This window comes from Neoarius graeffei, chromosome 19 (genome assembly GCF_027579695.1).
Source record: "Neoarius graeffei isolate fNeoGra1 chromosome 19, fNeoGra1.pri, whole genome shotgun sequence".
Classification (NCBI taxonomy): Eukaryota; Metazoa; Chordata; class Actinopteri; order Siluriformes; family Ariidae; genus Neoarius; species Neoarius graeffei.
The window spans coordinates 14,444,445-14,469,564 of NC_083587.1; the positions used below are offsets into that span (position 1 = coordinate 14,444,445).

The following is a 25,120-nucleotide window of genomic DNA, read 5'->3' on the forward strand; positions in this document are numbered from 1 at the left end:
GATGACATTCTATAGCTGAAAGTTCTTAAAAGTTGTTAATACATCGTGTTTCTCCTGGCGTTAGTAACGACGCCCAGTTCGAGGTGGCTTATTACTGTAACGTCTTGGTGTACTCCAGTGGCTTTGTGTACTGGTTGCCTCCCGCTATCTTCCGTAGTCCTTGTTCCATCAACGTCTACTATTTTCCTTTTGACTGGCAAAACTGCACCTTAAAGTTCAGGTCTGCTGCTTCATTAACCATCATCATGAACCAAACACAAATATTCACTTTATAAGTCAGATCCAACATGTTTTTATGCTAAATGTTTCAGCTCTTTAACTTACAATGCCAAAGAGATCAGCTTAAATCTCAAAGAAGACGTGGATCCCAAAACCAATGAGACCTACCGTGTGGAATGGATCGTCATCGACCCTGAAGGATTCACAGGTACAGTGGTGCTTGAAAGTTTGTGAACCCTTTAGAATTTTTTATATTTCCGCATAAATTTGACCTAAAACATCATCAGATTTTCACACAAGTCCTAAAAGTAGATAAAGAGAACCCAGTTAAACAAATGAGACAAAAATATTATACTTGGTCATTTATTTATCGAGGAAAATGATCCAATATTACATATCTGTGAGTGGCAAAAGTATGTGAACCTTTGCTTTCAGTATCTGGTGTGACCCCCTTGTGCAGCAATAACTGCAACTAAATGTTTCCGGTAACTGTTGATCAGTACTGCACACCGGCTTGGAGGAATTTTAGCCCATTCCTCTGTACAGAACAGCTTCAACTCTGGGTTTTCAACTCTGGTGGGTTTTCTCACATGAACTGCTCGCTTCAGGTCCTTCCACAGCATTTCGATTGGATTAAGATCAGGACTTTGACTTGGCCATTCCAAAACATTAACTTTATTCTTCTTTAACCATTCTTTGGTAGAACGACTTGTGTACTTAGAGTCGTTGTCTTGCTGCATGACCCACCTTCTCTTGAGATTTAGTTCATGGACAGATGTCCTGACATTTTCCTTTAGAATTCACAGGTATAATTCAGAATTCATTGTTCCATCAATGATGGCAAGCCGTCCTGGCCCAGATGCAGCAAAACAGGCCCAAACCATGATACTACCACCACCATGTTGCACAAATGGGATAAGGTTCTTATGCTGGAATGCAGTGTTTTCCTTTCTCCAAACCTAACGCTTCTTATTTAAACCAAAAAGTTCTATTTTTGTCTCATCTGTCCACAAAACATTTTTCCAATAGCCTTCTGGCTTGTTGACATGATCTTTAGCAAGCTGCAGACAAGCAGCAGTGTTCTTTTTGGAGAGCAGTGTCTTTCTCCTTGCAACCCTGCGATGCACACCATTGTTGTTTAGTGTTCTCCTGATGGTGGACTCATGAGCATTAGCCAATGTGAGAGAGGCCTTCAGTTGCTTAGAAGTTACTCTGGGGTCCTTTGTGACTTTGCCGACTATTACACGTCTTGCCCTTGGAGTGATCTTTGTTGGTCAACCACTCCTGGGGAGGGTAACAATGGTCTTGAATTTCCTCCATTTGTACACAATCTGTGTGACTGTGGATTGGTGGAGTCCAAACTCTTCAGAGATGGTTTTGTAACCTTTTCCAGCCTGATGAGCATCAACAACGCTTTTCCTGAGGTCCTCAGAAATCTCCTTTGTTTGTGCCATGATACACTTCCACAAACATGTGTTGTGAAGATCAGACTTTGATAGATCCCTGTTCTTTAAATAAAACAGGGTGCCCACTCACACTTGATTGTTGTCCCATTGATTGAGAACACCTGACTCTAATTTCACCTTCAAATTAACTGCTAAACCTAGAGGTTCACATACTTTTGCCACCCACAGATATGTAATATTGGATCATTTTCCTCAATAAATAAATAACCAAGTATAATATTTTTGTCTCATTTGTTTAACTGGGTTCTCTTTATCTACTTTTAGGACTTGTATGAAAATCTGATGATGTTTTATCAGAAATATAGAAAATTGTAAGGTTTCACAAACTTTCAGGCACCATTGTAAACAGATCATGCTTAAATAAATAAATAAATAAATAAATAAATAAATAGTTTGATTAGCTGTTAATTTTTTTTTTAATATCTTAGAAAATGGCGAGTGGGAGATCATTCACAGACCTGCCAGAAGAAATACCTACAAGAGCATCCCTATGGACAGCAACAAGCACCAAGACATCACTTTCTACCTCATCATCAAACGCAAGCCTCTGTTCTACATCGTTAACATGATCATCCCCTGTGTCCTCATCTCTTTCCTGGCCTCACTGGTGTACTACCTGCCTGCAGACAGTGAGTCAACCAATCTCGTGAAATTCCTGTCTGTACGCTTTGCTTTAGGATTTTGGGAATTTGGGGGATTTTGGAGACCTCTGTGGTAGAACAATGCCATCGTAAGCTACTTGTGTTGGAACGTTTTAATGTTTATTGCGCTCCTGGCCTCTAATATGTGCCAGCTATTTTTACAATCCCAAATCAGAAAGGGTTGGGACGGTGTGTTCTCATCTCATCTCGTCTCATTATCTCTAGCCGCTTTATCCTGTCTTACAGGGTCGCAGGCAAGCTGGAGCCTATCCCAGCTGACTACGGGCGAAAGGCGGGGTACACCGTGGACGAGTCGCCAGGTCATCACAGGGCTGACACATAGACACAGACAACCATTCACACTCACATTCACACCTACGCTCAATTTAGAGTCACCAGTTAACCTAACCTGCATGTCTTTGGACTGTGGGGGAAACCGGAGCACCTGGAGGAAACCCACACGGACACGGGGAGAACATGCAAACTACGCACAGAAAGGCCCTCGCCGGCCATGGGGCTTGAACCCAGACCTTCTTGCTGTGAGGTGACAGCACTAACCACTACACCACTGTGCTGGGGTTGGGACGGTGTGTTGAAATTTAAATTAAAACTGAAAACAGTGATTTGTAAATAATCTTTGACCTGTATTGCACAAAAAAAATACAGCAGCACATTATTTGATGTTTTACTTCATGAATTTTATTATCCCCCGCTGTCCAAAAGGCCCGAAGGGGGATTATGTTGTGGCGATGTCCGTCTGTCCGTCCATCCCAGGAAGGGTACTCGCCTTCTGAAATCAACTGCTCTCACAATTTTTGGAGGAATGTCACAAAGACAGGATTCATTGTTATATGTCGGCAGTGGCGGGCCGTGCATTTCACACATGGGCCTTCAGTACTGCTCTGTCTGAATTAAATCCACCCCTCAATAATGCCTATAAAACTTCTACTGCAGCTACAGCTGCGACATTCATAAAAACATCAATAACAACCTCATATTGCAATGTTATTTCGCAAAATAGCAACATTTTATTTTATCGATGTGTTCGCAAAATAGCAACATTTTATTTTATCGATGTGTGTGTTTATGTGCCTTATGAGACCTTGTGCGCATGTATGCGAATGAGGTCAGTCAGTATAGGCGAAGTAAATGACATCACTCACCAATACAGAGATTATCTGAACTGAAAATCCATCCTCCTTTCTTTCCTCAAGAAAACATCAATAACTCTGTCGTAGAAGTCGTTTGTTCTTTTCAGTCCCATCAAAATGTCCCGTTCGATGGCCATCGAGGCCAATGCAGACAGTCAAGCCTGTCCTGTCATGTTTCTCGCATATGTTTTGATTCTCTTGAGGGCTGAAAATGTCCGTTTGACAGAAGCAGTGGATACGGGGATGGTCACAGCCAAACACACCAGTTTGTACAGCTGCCCCATGCTCTCACTCAGCTGTTTCTGCTGAAGAAAGTCAAGCAGATCAGTGGGGGATTTTCCGGCGAAATCATCCATGCCATACATGATGGTCAGTTCTGTTCTTAACCGGGAAAGGTCGAAAAGTGTTCCGTGACTCTGTGTCAAGCTGGAGAAGGCTGTATGTGGGAAATCCTTCTGGTAGTCTTTAAACTTCTGGGGGTTGAGGAGAGTGGCAAACAACAGTTTTTCGTGGTCTTGAAATCTGCTCTGTGTCTGGCAAATAATGTTATCCAGAATCCTGCCATGGAGTTGGTGGCAGTGCGCGCGAGGATCTTGCGCTGGGCCTCTTCGTGCGCTCGGAGCACCTGCGGTGTGTTCAGTGGCCTCGTAGATGTCATTGTATCTGCTCCTCTCTCGCTCAACTCCTTCACAGAACTCCTTCACCCTTGCCAGACAAAACTGTACATCCAGTTTTTTGTCTTGCAGTATTGAAAAGAGCACGTCTGAATACTCGAAAATGCCATTAAAGGTGTGAAGCAAGAAACAAAACTCAAAATCATCCAGACGTGCTTTAAATCCATCAGCAGCTCACACAGACTCCTCATCAAACTCGTCATGATTATCCAGAATGTGATCAAACAGTTCCTTTAGAGCGTCTCTCTTTTCAAAGACTGTATTGACCACTCTGGATGTGTACTGCCAACGTGTTGGTGCCACCCGTGGGAGACAGTTCCGGGAAAATGGTTGTGACAATAAATTTGCCACTATATCAACTTCTCCCCCTCCTTCGGCCATTTTGGGTTGATAAAACAGATATTTATATTATTTAACTATTAAAAATTGAAGCTCGTTAATGCAGTTAAAAAATTGCTAAGTTGACTAGCACTCAATGACTTTTTGTAGCATTCGCGTCATCGCAACTCCAGTGGAAATCTACCCAATCAAATGGTGAGGATACAATGACGTTTCCTTATGCATGCTTTGAGCCAATCAGAGCATATACGCCTGCAATGGGCTGTTGGGGCTCATCAGAGACGGCCTAATACGACTGGTTCTGGGCTCGCTAACTTGAATCTACAGTCTATGACACAGACAGGCCAGCAGAACTGATTGTACTGGCCTCCAGGCAGATTTATTTGCCTGGCAACAAATGATGGTCGAAGTGTGATTGGTTAAAAATGCTTCAACGTGAAAAATACACGTCTGGCAGCAGCGCAGCCACGGGAAAGGAAACGGCCAGACCATTTGGAATTATTTAATAGTTATGAAATGAAATAAAAATAATAAACAAAAAATTAACATCAATCAGTCTGTCTGTGATTTTTTTTAGATATTTTCAGGCCAGCACAGAAGGCCTTGCAGGCCCTGATGGCCCACCACTGTATGTCGGTAATACGCATATTGCAATTTCGTTCAATTCAGTCACATTTTACCAGAGTTACAGCCCTTGATTACCAAACTTGTACTTCGACAATTTTATGAGGGTGCATTCAGCACTTATATTCACAATGCCAGCAGCACTTGACTTGTGGTAAGCGCCTATCCGTTTACATAGTAAATTGCAAATTTTCGATCGGCGTGTACTAATATAAAAAGTACATTCAGCTTCACAAGAGTTGGGGATTTTATAGGAAAAAGCCTGAATTTTCAGAATATGCACTCAGATTTGTACAATACTGATTACTTTTGACACGGCGATGTTTTTTCTGAATGTTGACAGTGAAACCGCTGGACACGGCCATGTTGGATTTTGGTCGAAAGCTGATGATGTGCCACCCCTGTGACATTAGACTGTAGCTCGCTTTCTATTGGTTGACACTGGCCGAAATTGATACCAGAGGTCAGGAACAATAATGACCCCTGGTGGGCCTTTTTGCGGTAATTTCGGTCAAACCGGAAGCTGGCCAGAGACAGCGGAAGTTATAGTCACGGTCAATAGATGTGTATCCTTCTGTGGAAAACAATAAAAATATTGGATTGTGGAGGATCGAGAAAAAAAGAGAAGGTTCATGGATGTTAATCATAGTGTTATAAAGAAGTTACATTTGATTTGAAACATGTAATACATGGTGCTTTTGAGTGCCGCCCTTTGAAAAGTAACATGTGCTGCCACCTTTTGCCTTGTTGTGCCATCACACGCAATAAGGGGCCCATTAGGCGAGTTTAGAAAAAAGTATACAGTCAGAGAGGACAGATTTAATACTTTAAAAGGAATCTATGTAGATCGTTATTGTCCTTAATGATCTTTAGTTGGGTTTGAATGATTCGGTACAATGGCCAGCAAAGTACCTACAATCAACAGTTCTGGCCATGCCATTGCTCAGTTGTTGAAACTGATTTGAGTAGTTTACGTCATCTCACTATGCAAATAATGCAATTCAATTTCAAAATAAATAAAAAATATTTGAGCAAAAGGGTCATTTTTAAACTCTGAGCAATTGATAGATGTTTAGGGCACAAGAATTGCTCCTGAACTTGCTTTACTTTACTTTTTCAAGATGGATGTATATTGCTAGAAGCGGCCAAATAAGGCTGACGGGGGAAAAATTTAAATTTCAAAAAATTGAAAATTTCAAACAGCTCTAACTTATGTTGTATTTAACCTAGGAGTAAAATAAAACCAGTTTTGAATTCAGAACTTCATACTCTTGCATTTGATATGCTACACTCCTCGAACACAACTAGATTTAAAAATGGCCTGCCATTGCTACTTATAACATAGATATAGCTGCCAGTGGGGATATTGTGCTCTCAGAGCACTCTTGTTGTTCTTTTCAAAATGAACACATTTCAATTCTGATTCTTGCAACACATTTCAAAAACAGTTGTTACAGTAAAACTTTTACCACTTTACAGTGTTCCCTTTCCTTCTCAGAACACTTAAAAAATGTTTAGAGACGGAAGACCTCAAGTGATGTAGTGTTTCAGGTGTTATTTTGTCCCATTCTTCCTGCAAACAGGTCCTAAGGTGTGTAATAGTATGGGGTCATCATATTTTTAATTTCTAAATTCTGCACACATTCTCTATTGGGGACAGAGGGGACACACCCTCTTCTTCCACAGCCATGCCTTTGTAATATGTGCAGAATTTGGTTTTGCATCGTCTTGTTGAAATCTCCCTGGAAAAGATGTCGTCTTGAAGGCAGCAAAGTTGCTCCAAAATCTCAGTGTACTTTGGTGCATTAATGCTCCATCACAGAAGTGTGTTACCTTTGCCAAGGGCACTGACACAACCCCATACCATGATACACCCTGGCTTTTGCACTTGTTTCTGGTAACAGTCTGGATGGTCCTTTTCATCTTTGGTCCATTTCTTCCAAAAAAGACCTGGAGTACTGATTCGTCTGACCACAGTACGCATTCCCACTGTGTGATGGTCCATCCCAGATGCCTCCGAGCCCAGAGAAGTCCACGGCACTTCTGGACACAGTGAACATAAGGATTCCTTTTTGCACAGTAAAGTTTTAACTGGTGTTTGTGGATGTAACTCCATATTGTAGCTTGACAAAGGTTTGCCAAAGTAATCCCGAGCTCATGTGGTTCTGTCAGCTATAGATGAATGATGGTTCTTGATTCAGCGCCGTCTGAGGGATCAGAGATCACAGGTGTTCAGATTAGTCTTGAGCTCTTGCCCTTTAATCACCGAAATTCCTCCAGGTTCCTTAAATCGTTTAATGATATTAAACTTATGGGGTTTTTTTCTCTGACCCTGTTCAGGTGGAGAGAAGATGACTTTGTCCATCTCAGTGCTCTTGGCCCAGTCTGTGTTCCTGCTCCTGATATCGCAGCGTTTACCCGAGACCTCCATGGCTGTTCCGCTGATTGTTAAGTGAGTAAGATGACCCTGAGGAAATGTTGTTAAAGTTATAGCAGCTTTAATAAAGTCAAAAAATGAGAGAATCGGCAACCTGGATGTGGTTCTTGCAGGTATCTGATGTTCATCATGGTTCTGGTCACTGTGGTGGTGTTGAATTGCGTTATTGTGTTGAACCTCCACTTCAGGACCCCCAGCACACACTTCATGACGGAGTGGACCAAAGAGGTTAGTGACCTGAGAACCGTTTACTTTCATATTCACATGACCTTCAGATCAGCTCAGGGGCAGACAAAGCCTGCCTGAGGGGCAAGGCAAAAAATAAAAAAAATCAGTCAGTCAAAAGGACACCTCCTATTATGCACCCACTAGGGCACTTCATGTTTTCTCACGTCACATAGAGGGGCACATTCATCATGCTTTATCTACCATAAAAGCACCATAGAGGGCAATTCATCACATTTTCTACTGTAGTTTGACCCTAGAGGGAAATATATTTTATATACCATAGAGGCACCCTAGAGTGCAGTGTATTGCATTTTATCTACTGTAGGTTCACCCTAGAGGGCAATTTATTACATCAATCTACCATAGGGGCACCTTAGTGGGCACTTTACCACATTTTATATTTTATATTTTATCTCCTGTAGGGGTATCCTAGAGGGCACTTCTTCATGTTTTATCTAATTTAGGGGCTCCCTAGAGGGCACTCCATCATGTTTAATCTACCATAAGGGCACCTAGAGGGCACTTTATCTCATTTTATCTACTATAGGTGTACCCTAGAGGGCATCTTATCACATTTCATAGACTGTAGGGACACAGTAGAAGGCACTTCATCATGTTTTATTTTCTGTAGGGGCACCCTAGAGGGCACGTTACCAAATTTTTATACCAGAGGGACATCCTAGGGGGCACTTCATCATATTTTATCTACTGTAGGTTCACCCTAGAGGGCACTTTACCGCACTTTATATTTTGCATTTTATCTACTGTAGGGGTATGTAGAGGGCACTTCATCATGTGTTATCTAATTTAGGGGCTCCCTAGAGGGCACTTCATCATGTATTATTTTCTGTAGGGGCACGTTACCAATTTTATATACCAGAGGGGCACCCTAGGGGGCACTTCATCATATTTTATCGACTGTAGGTTCACCCTCGAGGGCACTTTACCACATTTTATATTTTACATTTTATCTACCATAAGGGCACCTAGAGGGCACTTTATCTCATTTTATCTACTATAGGTGTACCCTAGAGGGCACTTTATCACATTTTATCTACTGTAGGGCTGCCATAAGGGTCTCTTTATCACAGCAATCATTTAATAAGGATCATTCTTTGTAACTATTAATCAAAATGGAACTTCCTTACATTTTTTTTTTTCACTCCCAACATTGACACAAGACGCAGGAATTTTTAATGTGCATATTTTAAAGAATATATACTGTATATAACAATAATATAATTGATTAATTTACACAGAGGCATACACACATTACATCATATACAACCAACAAAATAAATATCCTGTTGTTACTCAGTTCTTCCTGGAGACGCTTCCTCACATCCTCCACATGTCGCGTCCGGCTGAGAGCGAGCCGCGGTGGGACGGAGCGCTGCCCAGACGCTCCAGCTCCGTGGGCTACATCGCCAAAGCTGAGGAATATTACAGCCTGAAGTCCCGGAGTGAGCTGATGTTTGAGAAGCAGTCAGAGAGACATGGCCTGGCCACGAGGCCCACGCCCACCGCCGGTCAGGACCACAATGGCTTACTGCACCATACAAACAGAATCTTTTCATCCTGTTTGGGTCAGACTTTTGCTTACTTTATTAAATGTGCAATAATCCTAAACAAGACTCAATATCTAATGTGAAATACATTTTAATAATAATATGTTTCCCAAGTTTCTCTTTAGAGATAAAGAAATAAAGTGAAACAATCCATCTGTATCTGAACTGATCTCAGACTACCAACAGTAAATTAAATCTCACACTTTTTTAACTCTTAAAGAAGAAATTTGTATTTTACGTACTCCTTACTGAAGTTAAAATGACATTCTTAAAATATTTTACAGCAGTTTTATCGAACAAATTTCACACAAAACCCAAGATAATTTAAACTGGCTCTCAAAAGATTATTTATGATGGACAGAGGTCATGTTATCTTGATTTTTTTTTTTTTATTTCAAATTTATTGAAAAAAAAAAAGCAAGTTTGTCTCAGTGCAACCTGTGAGTTTGGATGTGGGCGGAGACAGATGTCATGCACTTATCATATATATGGAGCAAGGTTTATGGTTTAGGGTTAGGGTTTAGGGTGTATCCTGTACTTGTCCTTACATGGTTGGATCCAATCCCACAGGCTGCAGCGAGAGGCCTCTAAAAAAAAAAAACACAAGTGGAAGCAAAAGCTTGAGTTTAAGTTTCTCATCTCTATAACAGGCTTTAATGGTGCCATGAAACAACAAATCAAATCCATAAATATTTTTTCCTATGGAGAGAGAATTGCTGTTGCTTGTTGCCGTGCTGTTCCTCGTCTCTGTAGGTTTCATCATCCCACCATGGCTCTGATTTTAATAATGCACATCAGATGATTCGACTCATTTGTCTGTGGTGATTTTTTTCTTTGCAGTCTATAAATCGAGCAGTGACTCGGAGGTGACTGATCAGCTGTATAACGAGCTGAAACCAGCTGTGGAAGGAGCCAACTACATCGTCAAGTACATGCATGACAAAAACGACTATAACAAGGTGAGAGCAGTGCTCAGAGGTGTGTGACGTGTTGCGTAAACGTTTGAGGTGTTATCAGTAATGTAGGACCCAAAAAATCTGCACTTTATTTATTTAATCATTTATCAGTCACTAATACAATACTGACAAATAATATTTCTCAAAGAAAGGGATGTTGTAAAATACATTTCTAAAGTTTGTTATTTACTGAATAAAATATAGAACATAAGACTGAATGAGTTACATGGTAATTAAAATGAAATTAAAAAAATTATGAAGGGAATAAATGTGTTTGGATAAAATGGATCATATTGTTAAAATCAATTTTATTATTTTCCTGTTACGTCTCAGAGTGTTTTATTCCTTGCTGTGCTTTTTTTTATCATTACATTTAATATTCCATGAAACAAATTAGTTCCTCCTGTACAGTGTAAACTCCTCTGTCCTGAAGATATCAGAACACTTACAGTTATAACTTTATATCTGACACTGGAGACTCCTTTAGTTAAATGTTAACTAAATGTCTCCTTCGGGTCCTAATTCTGATAGAAAAACATTTACTAACCACCATCTGCTAAAGTCAAGACATTTTCATGGCAGTTTTTTAAAATTATTATTATTATAATGGAGAATCACACACTGTGCTTCTGGAAAATTCCAGGTGATTATGTGTTTCAAAAACAGGTGGAAATTTCTAATAACCATTATTGCACCAGAATACACCAGAGCGGCGGCATTATCAACACCTTAACGATCTTTTGGCCATTGCAAAAGTAGAAGACTTTCAATACGTAAATTGTGCATGAATAATTACTCAAACTTCCACTGAAAAAAAAAAGAGTTGATTCCCGATTACTTAGCATATCGGATCACGTGACACTGTTCCACAATTATCGACATCCAGATGATTATTTATAAAAAAAAAAAAATTATCGGTGTGTGGTCTTAACAAAACATAGTTTTTTATTTAAAATGTGTTTTACATAAATTTATATTTAGTACAAAATATCTTTTATGTAAATATATCGATATATGTCAGTGTTTACGTAAATGAGGAAGTAATTCTAATGTTTGTAAACAAATGAACTGATAATGTTGAACCTGCTTCAGAAGATCTTTTTGTTCTGCTTTCTACCCACTTTCTAAGTATTTTCGTAATACGTGGTAGATATTTACAACAAACTGCAAAAAATATATTTTCTGAATGGAATAGAAAAATCTGAATATTTCAAGCATGCAATTTTTTATATGCGAGGAATTTAATTCTGGTCTAATTCTATTTATTGCAATCGGATGCCAAATACTCTATAAACATCCCATTCTGTTATGAATCAGAAAAAATATTATAAATCACAGCACCTTTATTTTTTTAAAGTACTTCATTGATTTCAACAATGTTGCACAAAGACTGACCCATAACAGTTGTAAATGTCACTTAATTCCACAGGGTGTCGATAATGGTGGACACCGGTGAAAGTGATCACTATTATCAACACCTCACGTGACTTCTCAAATGCGTGTTTAGATACAAAATGGCGACTGTCAAATGAAAGAGTAAGAAACAAAGTAGGTTTCGACGAGGAGATCACGAAATATCGGTGAATTTGATCAGTAAAAACATGTCCATGATCTTTCCACCATGCTTACCTGCAATAATAATGTTCGGGTTTTCATCAAATTGCTTATCGTGCTAAAAAAAATTCCATCTCAGGTAACGAGCTGCAGGGATGAGAATTTTCCGCCGATTGGCGGATTTCCGACTTTTTCAGACCAAAATGATCATTTTTTTTTTAAAGATTTTTTTCACCTTTATGGAGAGCTTGCAGTCATGTGACCGGAAAGTACACAGCCGCCATCTTGTCGGTAAAAAACACCGCTGAATACTGCTGCACTCCTGTACAGAATGGATCAATTTCAACCGACGGACTACACGGCTCATTTTTCTAATGAACAGATAACTAGATATACTGTATGTCTAAAATAAACGATCTACAGATTAGTGACCCTTATGGCTTACCGGACGGAGTTTTCACGACCGTGTCAGTGGATGTTGAACTGCCAGAGGTGGAATACCCAGACGTGTATAATTACCTCATTAACTTTCCCTCGCTGTTCAGTGGTGAAGCACTGCGTGCTTATAAATCTCTGGACAGTTATCTTTACAGAAATTCAGGATTTGTCAGCGACTCAGATGTGGCATCTTGTAAACAAGAAAATAACTATCCTCATTGGACGGGTAAGTCACTTAAGTATTGAGTACTAACAGTATTTATATCAGTATCTAGTATAGCACTGACCAGCCGATTATAGAATAGAATAAGGTAATTCCAGCTGTAATTCCAAATTGTCCGTCTTGTTTACCATGGATCTGGCGTTGGAGAGGTAGAGGCTTAGCAGTGGAGATTTGAGTGGCTGTTTTCTGAGCTTAGTCAACAGGCCGGCTCTGCAGCCTCGCTTTTGCTTCCGCTCCCAGCGCCGCCTCCTTCGCTTTGCTTCCGATAACAATCCACGGAGACCCCACTGGTCTCGCTATCTCGTCCGGAATGTTGTGCATGCGATGGAAATCGCTACAAACCGTCATTTTCTGCTGGGAACCAATGTCCAGTAAGTCCATACGGTTGTAGTGGATTTTGAAGTCCGGTACAGACGAACAACACGCAGAAATACACACAAAAAACATAAACGTGCACAGGTAGGGAGAGCTTGTAGCCGCAGCCGTTGTAGTAGAATTGTATATAGTAGGGTTTTCCAGAAGAAAAGGTAGAAGTAGAACCAGAAGGCGGAAATATGGCGTTTGACACAATCTGGATCGGCTGTGATGTCACATGCAAGTGCTCCATCGGATAGGACAGTGTAGAGACAGGACAGGAAATGAGCGGGAGAGAGAGACGGGGAGGGATCGGGAAACGACCTTGGGTCAGAATCGAACCCAAGTCCCTGGATTTATGGTATGGCACCTGAGCCACGATGCCCCTGATGATTGTTTTTGAGATCGATGTAAATCTGTTGAGAAATTTTCGGGGGGTATGGTTAACGATCTGTGGTCACCTTAAAACGTCTTGATTCTTGGTGGGCTCCGGGTTAACACACTCGAGTCTTTCAACATGTCATAATTAACATTCACTTTTGCGACAATGTTTGACTTATTTGCGGTAGAATTTTCGGGAAATCCCATCGCGTGCAGTGTATAAACACAAGTGCCCATGCTCTCCACGCGTGGCTTGCAATTGCTGTTCACCGACCGTACACACTGTTTGACGATACGCATTGGTAACATCCAAAAGACACGTATTCAGGCGGAATATTTTAGCATATCGACAATGGCAAAAGTCCGAGATAAGAAAGAAGAGGATCGAGCGAGGGAGACTGATAAAGGTGCAGGAATAAAGAACTGTTTTCGATGGGCTTGGTTAGAAAGAACACTGAATGTCGAGATCACAACGAAGCTCGGTGATCACATACGAAAAATAGATGTCCCAGGAAAAGTACTTTGCTCATTGTGTTCTGACATGATTAACTACACTAGTAGAGGGGCAAGGACTATTGAACTTCACATACACACCAAAAAACACAAAGGTAGGTTGAAAATTATTTTGCCTGTTCAATGATTCATTATATTTATAATGTATATCGCACGAATCAGTGCCATGGTGTGTGTGTGTGTGTGTGTGTGTGTGTGTGTGTGTGTATATATATATCAAATACATGTCATATACAAGTGTGTATCTTTTATAAATGGGGTTACCTTATCTAATGTAGCATGTTGGGGAGAATCATAGTATCATATCTATATAGTTAGTTTTTTTTTCTTTTTTATCAGACATCTAATTTATTGGGTTTGTTTACCTGACATGTTTCGACGTACAACTTCCGTCTTCCTCAGAGTGTCACCGGATGTTAATTGGTGACGCATCTTTTATCAGCTGCTGTTTCTGAAGGCGTGGCCTTCCTGTCTGGTTTGACAGGTCGGTCACGCCTTCTACTGTCTGTTTGTCCCCTGCAAGATGGCACTCCAGGTGTGGGAGAGCATGTATGCTCCCTCATCCCGGTTGATGGTCCTCGGGCTTCGCTTACGGATCTCCATGGCCTCCCTGATCCAGCGCTGATGTTTGTTATCTTCTGTGCGGATGACTCTGGCATTCCCCCAGTCCATAATGTGATTTTCCCTTTTACAGTGATCTGTTATAGCTGACTTATAATTTTCCTGTTGTGCCTTTTCTTTTATTGTTCGGGTTTGTCTTGTAGCTGTCTCCTTTTCGCACTCTTTCTTATGTTCATGTTTTCTTGTGTTGAAACTCCTTCCTGTCTCCCCAATATAAGTTTTATTGCATAATTTACATGGAATCTCATATATGGTGTTGCATCTGTTGTCCGGATGTATTCTGTCTTTGGGATGCACCAGGATCTGACGGAGTGTTGTGTGTGGTTTGACAGGTGTGTTAACATTGTGTTTCCTCATTACTCTTTGAATGCGTTCAGTTATTCCCCTGATGTATGGTAATGTAACTACTCCCCTGTGTTCTTGTTTGTTAGTTTGTTTTTTCTCTTTCTTTTGTGTTTTGTTGTTTTTAACCTGTTCCGCCCCTTTGGATATTGCCCATTGTGGATATTGACATGCTTTCAGTGCGTGTTGTATATGTTGTTCCTCCTGTTCTTTGTCCTGTGGATCTGTAATTATTGCTGTGCGTTCATGTAATGTTCTAACTACGGATATTTTGTGCATTATGGGGTGTTCGGAAGTCCAGTTTAAATATTGGTCGGTGTGTGTGGGTTTTCTGTGTACTTTTATTTTGATATCCCCATCTTCTGTGTGTTGTATTTTTAAATCCAAAAATGCTATTGACTGCTCCGTTTCTTCTTCATGTGTGAATTTTATATTGCCGGTATTGTCTATGGTGTTAAGATGGTCGGTGAGTTGTTGAGTGTGTCCCCTCTTTACTTTTTCCAATATGTCGTCCACATACCGTTTCCAGAGTGTTGGTCTGTATTCCGCTGGTATTGTGGTGAGTGCTTTTTGCTCCAGATCCTCCATGAAAAAACCGCACATGATGGCTGATAGTGGGTCTCCCATGGCAAAACCTTCCTTCTGTCTGTAGATTGTATTCCTGAACTGAAAGTATGTGGATGTGGCGATGAATTGAAGAAGCTGAGTGATGTCTTGTACGGTGAGGTTTGTACGTTTCTTGAGCGTCCTGTCTGTTTTTAATTTGTCTTGTACTATCTGTATGGTGGCTTCCGTGGGTGTTCTGGTGAAAAGAGATATGACATCATGTGAAATGAAAACTTCATCTTGCTGCATTTTGATGTTTTTTAGTTCTTCTGCCAGATGTTTTGAGTTTTTGCAGTGTTGGTCTGTGAGTCCTAGTAATGGTTTAATTATTTCGGTGAGTGCTTTTGATAAGTTGTATGTGACTGAACCAATGCTATCTACTATGGGGCGTAATGGTGTTCCTGGTTTATGTATTTTTGGTGTGCCGTAAATCCTGGGGATGACATTGGCTGTGGGTACTAAGTGATTGTAATCCTGCTTATCTATTTTATTTTCATTGAGTAGTGGTTTTAGTAGTGCTTTAAGTTTCTTTTTCTTGTCTTCTGTTGGGTCTTTTTTTAATATTTCAAATGCGTTGTCGCTGAGTAATTCATTCATTTTTCGTTCATATTCATCAGTGTCCATAATAACTGTTGTTCTGCCTTTATCTGCTGGGAGGATTGTGATGTCTTTATTTTTTGCTAACGTTCTCATGGCTTTGGCTTCCTGTTTTGTGATGTTACTGGGTGGTGGTTTGGCCGTTTTCAATATACCAGCTATTGCGTTTCTTAGTGCTGCTTTTTGTCCCTGATCCTGTATTTTCTCACATGCTAACCAGACAGGAAGGCCACGCCTTCAGAAACAGCAGCTGATAAAAGATGCGTCACCAATTAACATCCGGTGACACTCTGAGGAAGACGGAAGTTGTACGTCGAAACATGTCAGGTAAACAAACCCAATAAATTAGATGTCTGATAAAAAAGGAAAAAAAAACTAACTATATTTAATATAAGACATAATGAACGTAATCGAAAGATTATCATATCTATATTTCTGATAAAATTTTAGGTATGATACCATGTATAACTCTCCTACTTATTGCTCATTTCATAGGGGGACAGGGGGGAATTGCTGGCATGTGCCGCGCGGGAGCATCTGCCCAAATTTTTTAGGCCGAGCTGAACTTATAGTTTTTGATTTTAAAAAAATTTCCAGTATGTAATGCCAATTGTACATGCCTGTTCTTTAATTCAAAATCACCATCTTGATCTTCAAATTGACCATATGGTATCTGTATTATATTACACAACATCCTGTCCAGATAAAACCTAGTTAGTACACACAACAGTTGAAAGGGAAGTGATGAGTGATGTTGAATGTTGCCTGCTTAATATGCAAGACCTCCTGCTACCATGATAACATCAGAAGGAAGCTTAAGAGAATTATATGATAGAACTTTTTTCTGGTTTGCACTTCATTTTAAAGGATTAGAGTGTTCAAAGACATGAATAGCAAAAATGCAGAAATATAATACTGTAGAGCTCGTTTATATTAAAAGGTGCATTGATTTTTTGCAATCATCAAATGTGAATTGATTAAAAACAAGTCTCTTGTACCATATTAATCATTTTTCACCTGGTAGTCCACCAAGAAGGGGAATTTATTTCCAAATAAATTGCAACTTTTTGCTGATAAAATTAATGGTTTTGGGGTAAAAAAAAAATAGCCAATAATCATTAGCTCCCGCCCCCTGGGTCCCCACCGGGGCTCTGCCCCTGGGCCCCGCTGGGTGCCTGTGGCCCCCAAACCCCCGGCTTTTTTCAGACTTTTTAAATATTTTTCATTCTCATCCCTGGAGCTGTCATCAGACGACAAGATCATGGGGGGGGGTTTGTCTTCCGGTTGATTAATTAACCAATAATAACTGTTGGAACTGAAACTCACCTTTATAAAATTGTTTTTTATTGGTAAATCTGAAAAGGTGTCGATAATTATGGACTGTCGATAATTGTAGCCGCAGCTCTATAACAACTAATGATACCTAAAAGACTCACCTAAAAGATTTGACTCAAAGAGTTGACTCCTTTGCAATTGACACATTACAGAATATGGTTTGACTCGATGCCTTTGGACTTGTGTGATTTGCAGGAGAAGGATAACTGGAGTGGGATCGCCAGGACGGTGGACCGTCTCTGTTTCTATATAGTGACTCCCATCATGACCATCGGAACCGTGTGCATCTTCCTGACGGGAATCTACAACCATCCGCCTCCTCTTCCGTTTGAGGGTGACTCGTTCACGTACAGAGAGGCAGACAAACGCTTTATATGATTCAGCGGTGACTCCCAGGAATCCTTTGCTTGGGTTCTATCTTTCATTTTTGCATGATTCAATTTCAGTACAGTTTTTTCCGTGTACTGCATGTGATGTATGTTGGGAATTGATGCTAAATAAACAGACCTGAAATTTACTTTGTGATTATACAGTCTATTTGTTGAGACACTTTCTGATTCCAGTCACAGAAATTACTTTTTATAGCTTTACTGCTCAGGAAACTGAAGGGAATGCTGAGATGTTTGAGTTTTGTTGTCATGTTCTCCATTCTCACAAGACCCCTTTACTGATATATAAAGCACACGGATGAGCCATACAGCTTTTTTTTTTTTTATAAGTCTGACTTGATATAGAGCAAACTCCAGAAATATTGGCACCCTTAAAAAAACCCAAGTATTAATGTACAGTTGTGGTCAGAAGTTTACATACAGTGACATGAATGTCACCTTGGATATGAATGTCATGGCAATATTTGGGTTTTCAGTAATTTCTTTGAACTGTTCTTTTTCTGTGGCAGAATGATTGTACAGCATACATCTTTAATAAAAAAAAAAACTAGAATTTGGTGTACAAGTTTTAATTTTCTTTGGGTTTTCTGAAATCAACACAGGATCAAAATTATACATACAGCACACCTAATATTTAGGTAAAACATTTTTGTTTACCATGAACAAGCTTCTGGCAGAATTCTGGTTGGATATTTCACGACTCTTCATGGTAGAATTGGTAGAGTTCAATTAACTTTGCAAATATAAGACTCGACTTATAAGCACGGTCCATATACTTTCAATAGGGTTGAAGTCAGGACTTGTTTTAACCCTTTGATGTAAAACATATGCACACCCCTTCTAATGCACAACATGGGTCAAAAATGACCCGCATTCATTTTCCAGGTTATTTCATGCTGACTGAGTTTTTCTTTGCTCTATCTTTTGAAATCAATTTATTTTATGATTGAATATTCCAAGTATTCTTTAAATATCTTGTTTTTAATTACCACAAATCATTAATTTAATTTTTTTCCTACTTTATGAACAAAAATACTTTTTATATTACTACACATGGGTCATCCAAGTGTGATTTAAAATTAAATGTCTTAATACTATAATAATAATTTGTTTCAAGTAATTACTTTAGCAGTGAATGGGGCCAGTTATTTATTTATTAACTATGTAGTTAGCTAAGCCAACTACAATAAAATTAGCTAACTAAAGTAGAATATGTCAACAGCTAGGTAGCTAATAGTAATTACTTGTAACTTTCTGACAAGTAATCTACTCACTCTCAAGGTAACCTAAACAGAATCAGTTTTTTTCTAAGGTAATGTTAGAACAATTGAAAAACATTACTTACATGTATTAGATGGGCAAAGGGTGCTGTGCTGAGCTGTGAAATGTCTGACACAAGCACAAGTCACAGTTCCCACCAAACGCTGTAGTAAATGCATGCGGGTCATTTCTGACCCATGTGTGTAAACTTAATGTAGAATTACAAAAGCTGTGCTTGTTCATAACTTAAGAAAGGAAAAATAAAAATGATGATTTGTGCTAAACAAAAACAAGATATTTACTGCATATTTGGAAAAGTAAATGACAAAATGAATTTATTTCAAAAGTAGATCATAGAAACACTCAGCCATACATGAAATAACCTGGAAAATGAATGCAGGTCGTTTTTGACCCATGTTGTGCATTAGAAGGGTAGTGATACAAAAAGGGTTTTTATTCAAAAAGTAAGAAAGGAAAAAAATAAAATAAGGATGTATGATGATCAAAAACAAGTTAATTGAGGAATACCTTGAATACTGAATGATGGAATTAATTTATTGCAAAGATATAGAAGATAAAATCTCAGCCGGGTCACTTTTGACCCATGTTTTGCATCAAAGGGTTAAGCTTAATGTTAGCCTGCTTTATCCTCCACAGCCAGCTCTGATGTGTGTTTGGGTTCATTGTCCTGTTGTAACTCCCAATTCCCAAGTCATGTTCAAGTTTCTGATGGTTTATGCTGAAGAATTCTGAGATAGTCCTCCTCCTTCATTATTCCATCCACTTTGTACAATGTACCAGTTCCACTGGCAGCAAAACAGCCCCAGAGCATGATGATCCTACCACCACCAGCAGCTGGTACAGTATCCCTCTGTACATGGTGGTCATTCTGGCCTAACAACTCAATCTTTGTCTCATCTGACCATACAGCTTTCCTCCAGAAGGCTTTTTCTTTGTCCGTGTGGTCAGCTTCAAACTTTAGTTAAGCTTGAAGGTGTCAATTTTGGAGCTGGGGGTTATTTCTTGGATAGCAGCCTCTTAGTCCATGGTGATCTGAACAGTGATCCATCAGCTTCCAGTTCATGGCAGGGCTGTGCCATGGTGGTTCCCAGGTTGTTCCTGACCATCCAAACCAATTTCCTTTCAGCTGAGGGTGACAGTTTGGGTTTTCTTGAAGCAAAGTGGCTTGGCAAAGTGACTACACCTCACAATAACTTGGATACAATTGTTTGAACTGATCTTGGAATTTGTAGTTGTTTAGAAATGGTTCCAATAGACATTCTGGAATTGTGTATATCTGCGATCCTCTTTCTCAGATCTGCACTGAGCTCCTTGGACTTTCCCATTTTACCGTGTGTTGGTAAATCCAATGAGTGCTGTAAACAAACCCTTTTTATGAAGGCACAGAGAAGCTACCAGCTGTAGTCAATCATGAGCACTAAGAGGAAGTTAAGAGACCTCGGCCTTGGCAAGATAAGAGACATTTTGGAAGTTTCAGCACCTCTGAATTAATAATCTAAGCGAGTGTATGTAAATTTTTGACACTGTATTTATAATTTTGATCCTGTGTTGATTTCAGAAAACCCAAAGAAAATTAAAACTTGTACACCAAATTCGAGTGTTTTTTTTATTAAAGCTGTATGCTGTACAATTATTCTGCCACAGAAAAAGAACAGTTCAAAGAAATTACTGAGAGTCCAAATATTGCCATGACATTCATATCCAAGATGACATTCATGTCACTGTATGTAACTTCTGACCACAACTGTATAAGATGCGATTAGTGATATTTGACTTAATGCTACTGTAAATTTGACTTACCTCCAAAGTAAGAACTTGAAATGACATCATTACTGATCTCTATGCTGTAGAGTCAGTGTTATAGATTTAACAAGTGAACACAAATGTATCTTTTTTTGTCTAAAGCTAATACTTGTGTATATACAGTATGTGTGTTTATTGCTAATGCTCTGAGCAGCCATGTTGATTTGATGTTGCTCGCTGAATTCTTTACTCAAATTCTGCATTAAACCTATAGATTTGCAATGTACTATTTAAAGTTTGTTCCTAACAGTGCATTCTTAAATTATTGGCACCCCTGCAAGTAATATTTCATGAGCAAATCTGAGCTTGAGTATTTTAGCACCTTAAAAGTTCTCAAGAGAAAAGTCAACAGTTTGAAAGGTTGTGTTTAATGTTTATTGAGAAAAAAATCATTACAATTTTCTCTCAAGGGTGTCAATATTTAAGGCATCTATGATAAACACAATTGCTATTAAAAAGGCTTGATTTCTATAAGATGAACTCAAGACACAGCTATCTGTATATCAGGGATTCTTAGCTACTCTTATTTGTGAAGGTAATAAACTCTCGCTTTTAAACGAGCTTTATTTATGTAAAACATTTTCATGGTTCCAAAAGTTGTGGTTTTTTATCCTCCACTAGCCGAAAGGCCAGAAGGGGGATTATGTCGTGGCGATGTCCATCCGTCCATCCCAGGAAGGGTGCTCACCTTCTGAAATCAACCCCTCTCACAATTTTTGGAGGAATTTCACAAAACTTGGTAGGATTCTTTGTTATATGTCGGTAATATGCATATTGTAATTTCGTTAAATTTGGTCACATTTTACCAGAGTTACAGCCCTTGATTAACAACCTTGTACTTTGACAATTTCATGAAGGTGTGCTTGCCTTCTGACAACTCCTCTCACAATTTTTGGACAAATTTCTCAGAGCTTGGCAAAAGGCCTTGTTATATGATGGTAATACGCATATTGCGATTTAATTTCGTTTGTGAAAATTTTACCAGAGTTTTGACCCTTGATTAAATAACTTGTACTTTGACAATTTCATGAGGGTGTACGTTCTTCTGAAATCAACTCCTTTCACAATTTGCGGAGGAATTTCACCAAACTTGGCAAAAGGCTTTGTTATATGACAATTACTGTATATGCATATTGAAATGTCGTTTAATTTGGACAAATTTTCCCAGAGTTATGCCCTTGATTATTAACAAACTTGTAGTTTGGCAATTTCATCAAGGTGGGCTTGCTTTCTGAAATCAACTTCCCTCACAATTTTTATCCCCCGCTGGCCAAAAGGCCCGAAGGGGAATTATGTCATGGCGATTTCCGTCTGTCCATCCCAGGAAGGGTACTCACCTTCTGAAATCAACTCCTCTCACAATTTTTGGAGGAATTTCATGAAACTTGGCAGGATTATTTGTCATATGTCGGTAATATGCACATTATAATTCCATTCAATTCAGTCACATTTTACTAGAGTTATGGCAGAGTTGCCTGCGGGGGATATTGTGCTCTCAAAGCACTCTTGTTTTTTTGTGTTTTTTTTTTTTTGGGGGGGGTCCAGCGCGTTCAAACTGAAAGCCTTGATGTCTGGAAAACACTTCATATTTTCACATCTTAAAAACAGTGTTTGAAGAGTTCTCTGTGAAACCTCAGTGATGTTGTGAATGTAGATATAATGGTTCGATCTTTCTAATGCAGTACTTCTACTCGGACCCTTGTTAAAAGGAATCATGGCCAACAATGACATTCCAGTTGATGGATTCTGAACTTCATTTTCTCTCCTGGAAAAGAGGTGTTTAAAAAAAACCCTCACCATTTCTGCAATTTCTCAAGAGAAAAAAAATGCACATTTTGGAAGGGAAACAGAAGGGGGGGCATTAAATAAAAATGCCTGGCATCTCTTGAAACCTCTGAAAACGCCATCCTCCCACTCAGACTCAGCAGGCAGTGCAGTACACACCTCACTCTCCCCCTCCACACATTAAACCCTCGACTTGGTCCGGGGGCGTTTGTTTATCATGCTGTTTGTGCAGCATAAGCAACGATGCAGGGATGAAAGGAGCTGAAACGTCTCTCAGGCAGCCCGAGACGGAGACCAAGATGGAGACAGATGCATCCTGCAGAGCTTTTTTTCACCACTCCGCATCCCTGTGAAGAACAAAACACAATAATAATAATAATAATAACCTAGAACAAATCCACCAGTGAAAGGTAAAACAAGTTCCACATAAGATAAAGCAAATATCACAGAAGAAAAAAAATGTTTTAGGTTTTTATCTGAAAACCTACTTTTTGTAAGCTAAGAATCATTAATTAATTATACGATGAACCCATAAAGAACCGTTCAAGAACCCTCCAAAGGCTCAAGTGTGGAGGTGATGAAGCACTCTGATTGTCAGAAAACTTAAAATGATATCTTCATCTCTGACTGTTACAAAGCACTGACAGTGGAGACTCCTTCCAGAAATGTTACATAAATATCTTATTTTAAGAAAACTTCACCATAACCATTTATTTAATCCATTTCTTATTAGCAGAGTGCCCCGTGAATTAGCTGTTACTATAGAAACATATTAGAACAAGTGCATTAATTTAAACCAGTGCTGCTTTAATTAATCAACACCTTCTGACCAATCAGAATCCAGAATACATAATCAGGACCACGATCACTAGACGTGGGAAACATTAACAAAACGTCTCATGAATATTTGCGGTCACAATAAGAACCAAGGTGAGATTTATTTCATGAAGATACACTGAGGTTGTCCATCTAACTAAAGTGCAGGTCCTGAAGCCTGGTCCTGGAGAACCCTATGTTTTCACTGTTCCTATGTAGGACACTGGGTTTTCTGAGGTTGAGAAGCTGTGACCTAAAGCGCTCTCAGAAAGACAAATTGCACATCTGTTGATGTCCAGGAGGTGGCGATCTGCCTCTCTGCAATGTGAGAAGGTGAGGTGCTGAGGAACCTGCAGTGTTGTTATAGCACTGAGCGTCACCCGAAAGCCTCGTGTATGATTCATATTGACACCCTGAGGCTCAATCTGGGTCTGTGTGGAACTGCCTCCAGTCTGCTGCTTCCATCTGCTCTCAGCCTCCAGCACGAGGAGCTGAGGAGCATCATCAGGAGGAGGGCTGATGATGATGACGATGAGAAGGAGGAGGAGGACATGAGGATGGACTCGTGAAGAAGGTGTGGATGAGAGCAGTATGGACTTCACTAATGTGACAGTATTACTGACACTAACAGGAAATACTGAGAAAGCACCATCAGCGATACTCCACGAGAGAAATGTGCTGAAACTGTCCACTCCGTGATGCACCATGGATTAACTTCCCTGAAGGCTTCTCTCTCTCTCTCTCTCTCTCTCTCTCTCTCTCTCTCTCCATGTCCAAACTGCTAAACCCAAGGTGACAGAAAGTCGATACTTAAACACTGACTTGATGAAGAAGCTGCTTGGTCTTCACCAGACAAAAAAAAAAAAAACAGCAGCAAAAAAAAAAATTAAAATAAAAAAAAACCCCACCATATTTAACCTGAAAGGGTTTTGTATCCAAAGTTTCAGGTGACTCACATAATCACCCAGAAGACCCCAGGCCACTCCAGTTAGACCCTGGTTCCACCCTTCAACCCACCCATTGAGGTAATTTGTGTTGACGTGGAAAAGTGAACACTCAAGTTAGCACAAGTTAGCAATTAAATATGAAAATTTAAAAAAAAGTGCAAAAAAACCTTAAAATGAACCAATTGTGTGAAAATAAATTGTGTAAAAATTAATTCAAATGAAATTAATTGTTGAAAAATGTGTAAACAATCAAATCAAATTCTTCAAACCTATGACTTCTGTCTTATAAGCTTGCCCTATTGAGGTATTTCACCTGACGTCACAGGGTCACGTGACGCCCCGGTGTCCACCATTTCGGACGGCAAGCTAGCTAATGTCAGCAACAGTAGCTGGTATGTTACTGTAGCAATGTTTACGGTCAGTCATTTGGATGACTGTTAAAACCTTTCAGTCTCAAGTTTTTCCTTTACTGGATTTACTAGTTTACTGAGCCAGCCGGCCCCGGAGCGCTAGCTAGCTAGCCAGCCAGCCGGCCCCGGAGCGCTAGCTAGCTAGCCAGCCAGCCGGCCCCGGAGCGCTAGCCAGCCGGCCCCGGAGCGCTAGCCAGCCGGCCCCGGAGCACTAGCCTGCCGGCCCCGGAGCGCTAGCTAGCTAGCCGGCCCCGGAGCGCTAGCCAGCCAGCCAGCCGGCTCCGGAGCGCTAGCCAGCCAGCCAGCCGGCTCCGGAGCGCTAGCCAGCCGGCCCCGGAGCGCTAGCCTGCCGGCCCCGGAGCGCTAGCTAGCTTGCCGGCCCCGGAGCGCTAGCTAGCTAGCCGGCCCCGGAGCGCTAGCCA

The 25,120-nt window shown here is 40.1% G+C and overlaps 1 protein-coding gene across 2 annotated transcripts in view; it reads left to right on the plus strand.

Annotated features, from left to right (window-relative positions):
• The window catches only part of chrnd (cholinergic receptor, nicotinic, delta (muscle)), a 33,347-nt gene extending 15,190 nt beyond the window's left edge, over positions 1–18,157 (plus strand). The window contains exons 5-12 of one of the 2 annotated variants that reach the window (XM_060899704.1): positions 65–220; positions 312–427; positions 2,114–2,314; positions 7,455–7,566; positions 7,665–7,779; positions 9,098–9,365; positions 10,188–10,306; positions 17,463–18,157. In XM_060899704.1, the coding sequence (XP_060755687.1) occupies positions 65–220; positions 312–427; positions 2,114–2,314; positions 7,455–7,566; positions 7,665–7,779; positions 9,098–9,365; positions 10,188–10,306; positions 17,463–17,645 (1,270 nt within the window). In that variant the 3' untranslated portion in view covers positions 17,646–18,157. The remainder of the gene's footprint in view (positions 1–64; positions 221–311; positions 428–2,113; positions 2,315–7,454; positions 7,567–7,664; positions 7,780–9,097; positions 9,366–10,187; positions 10,307–17,462) is intronic. The other variant, XM_060899705.1, reaches the window with a different exon arrangement.
• Positions 18,158–25,120: the final 6,963 nt, after the last annotated feature.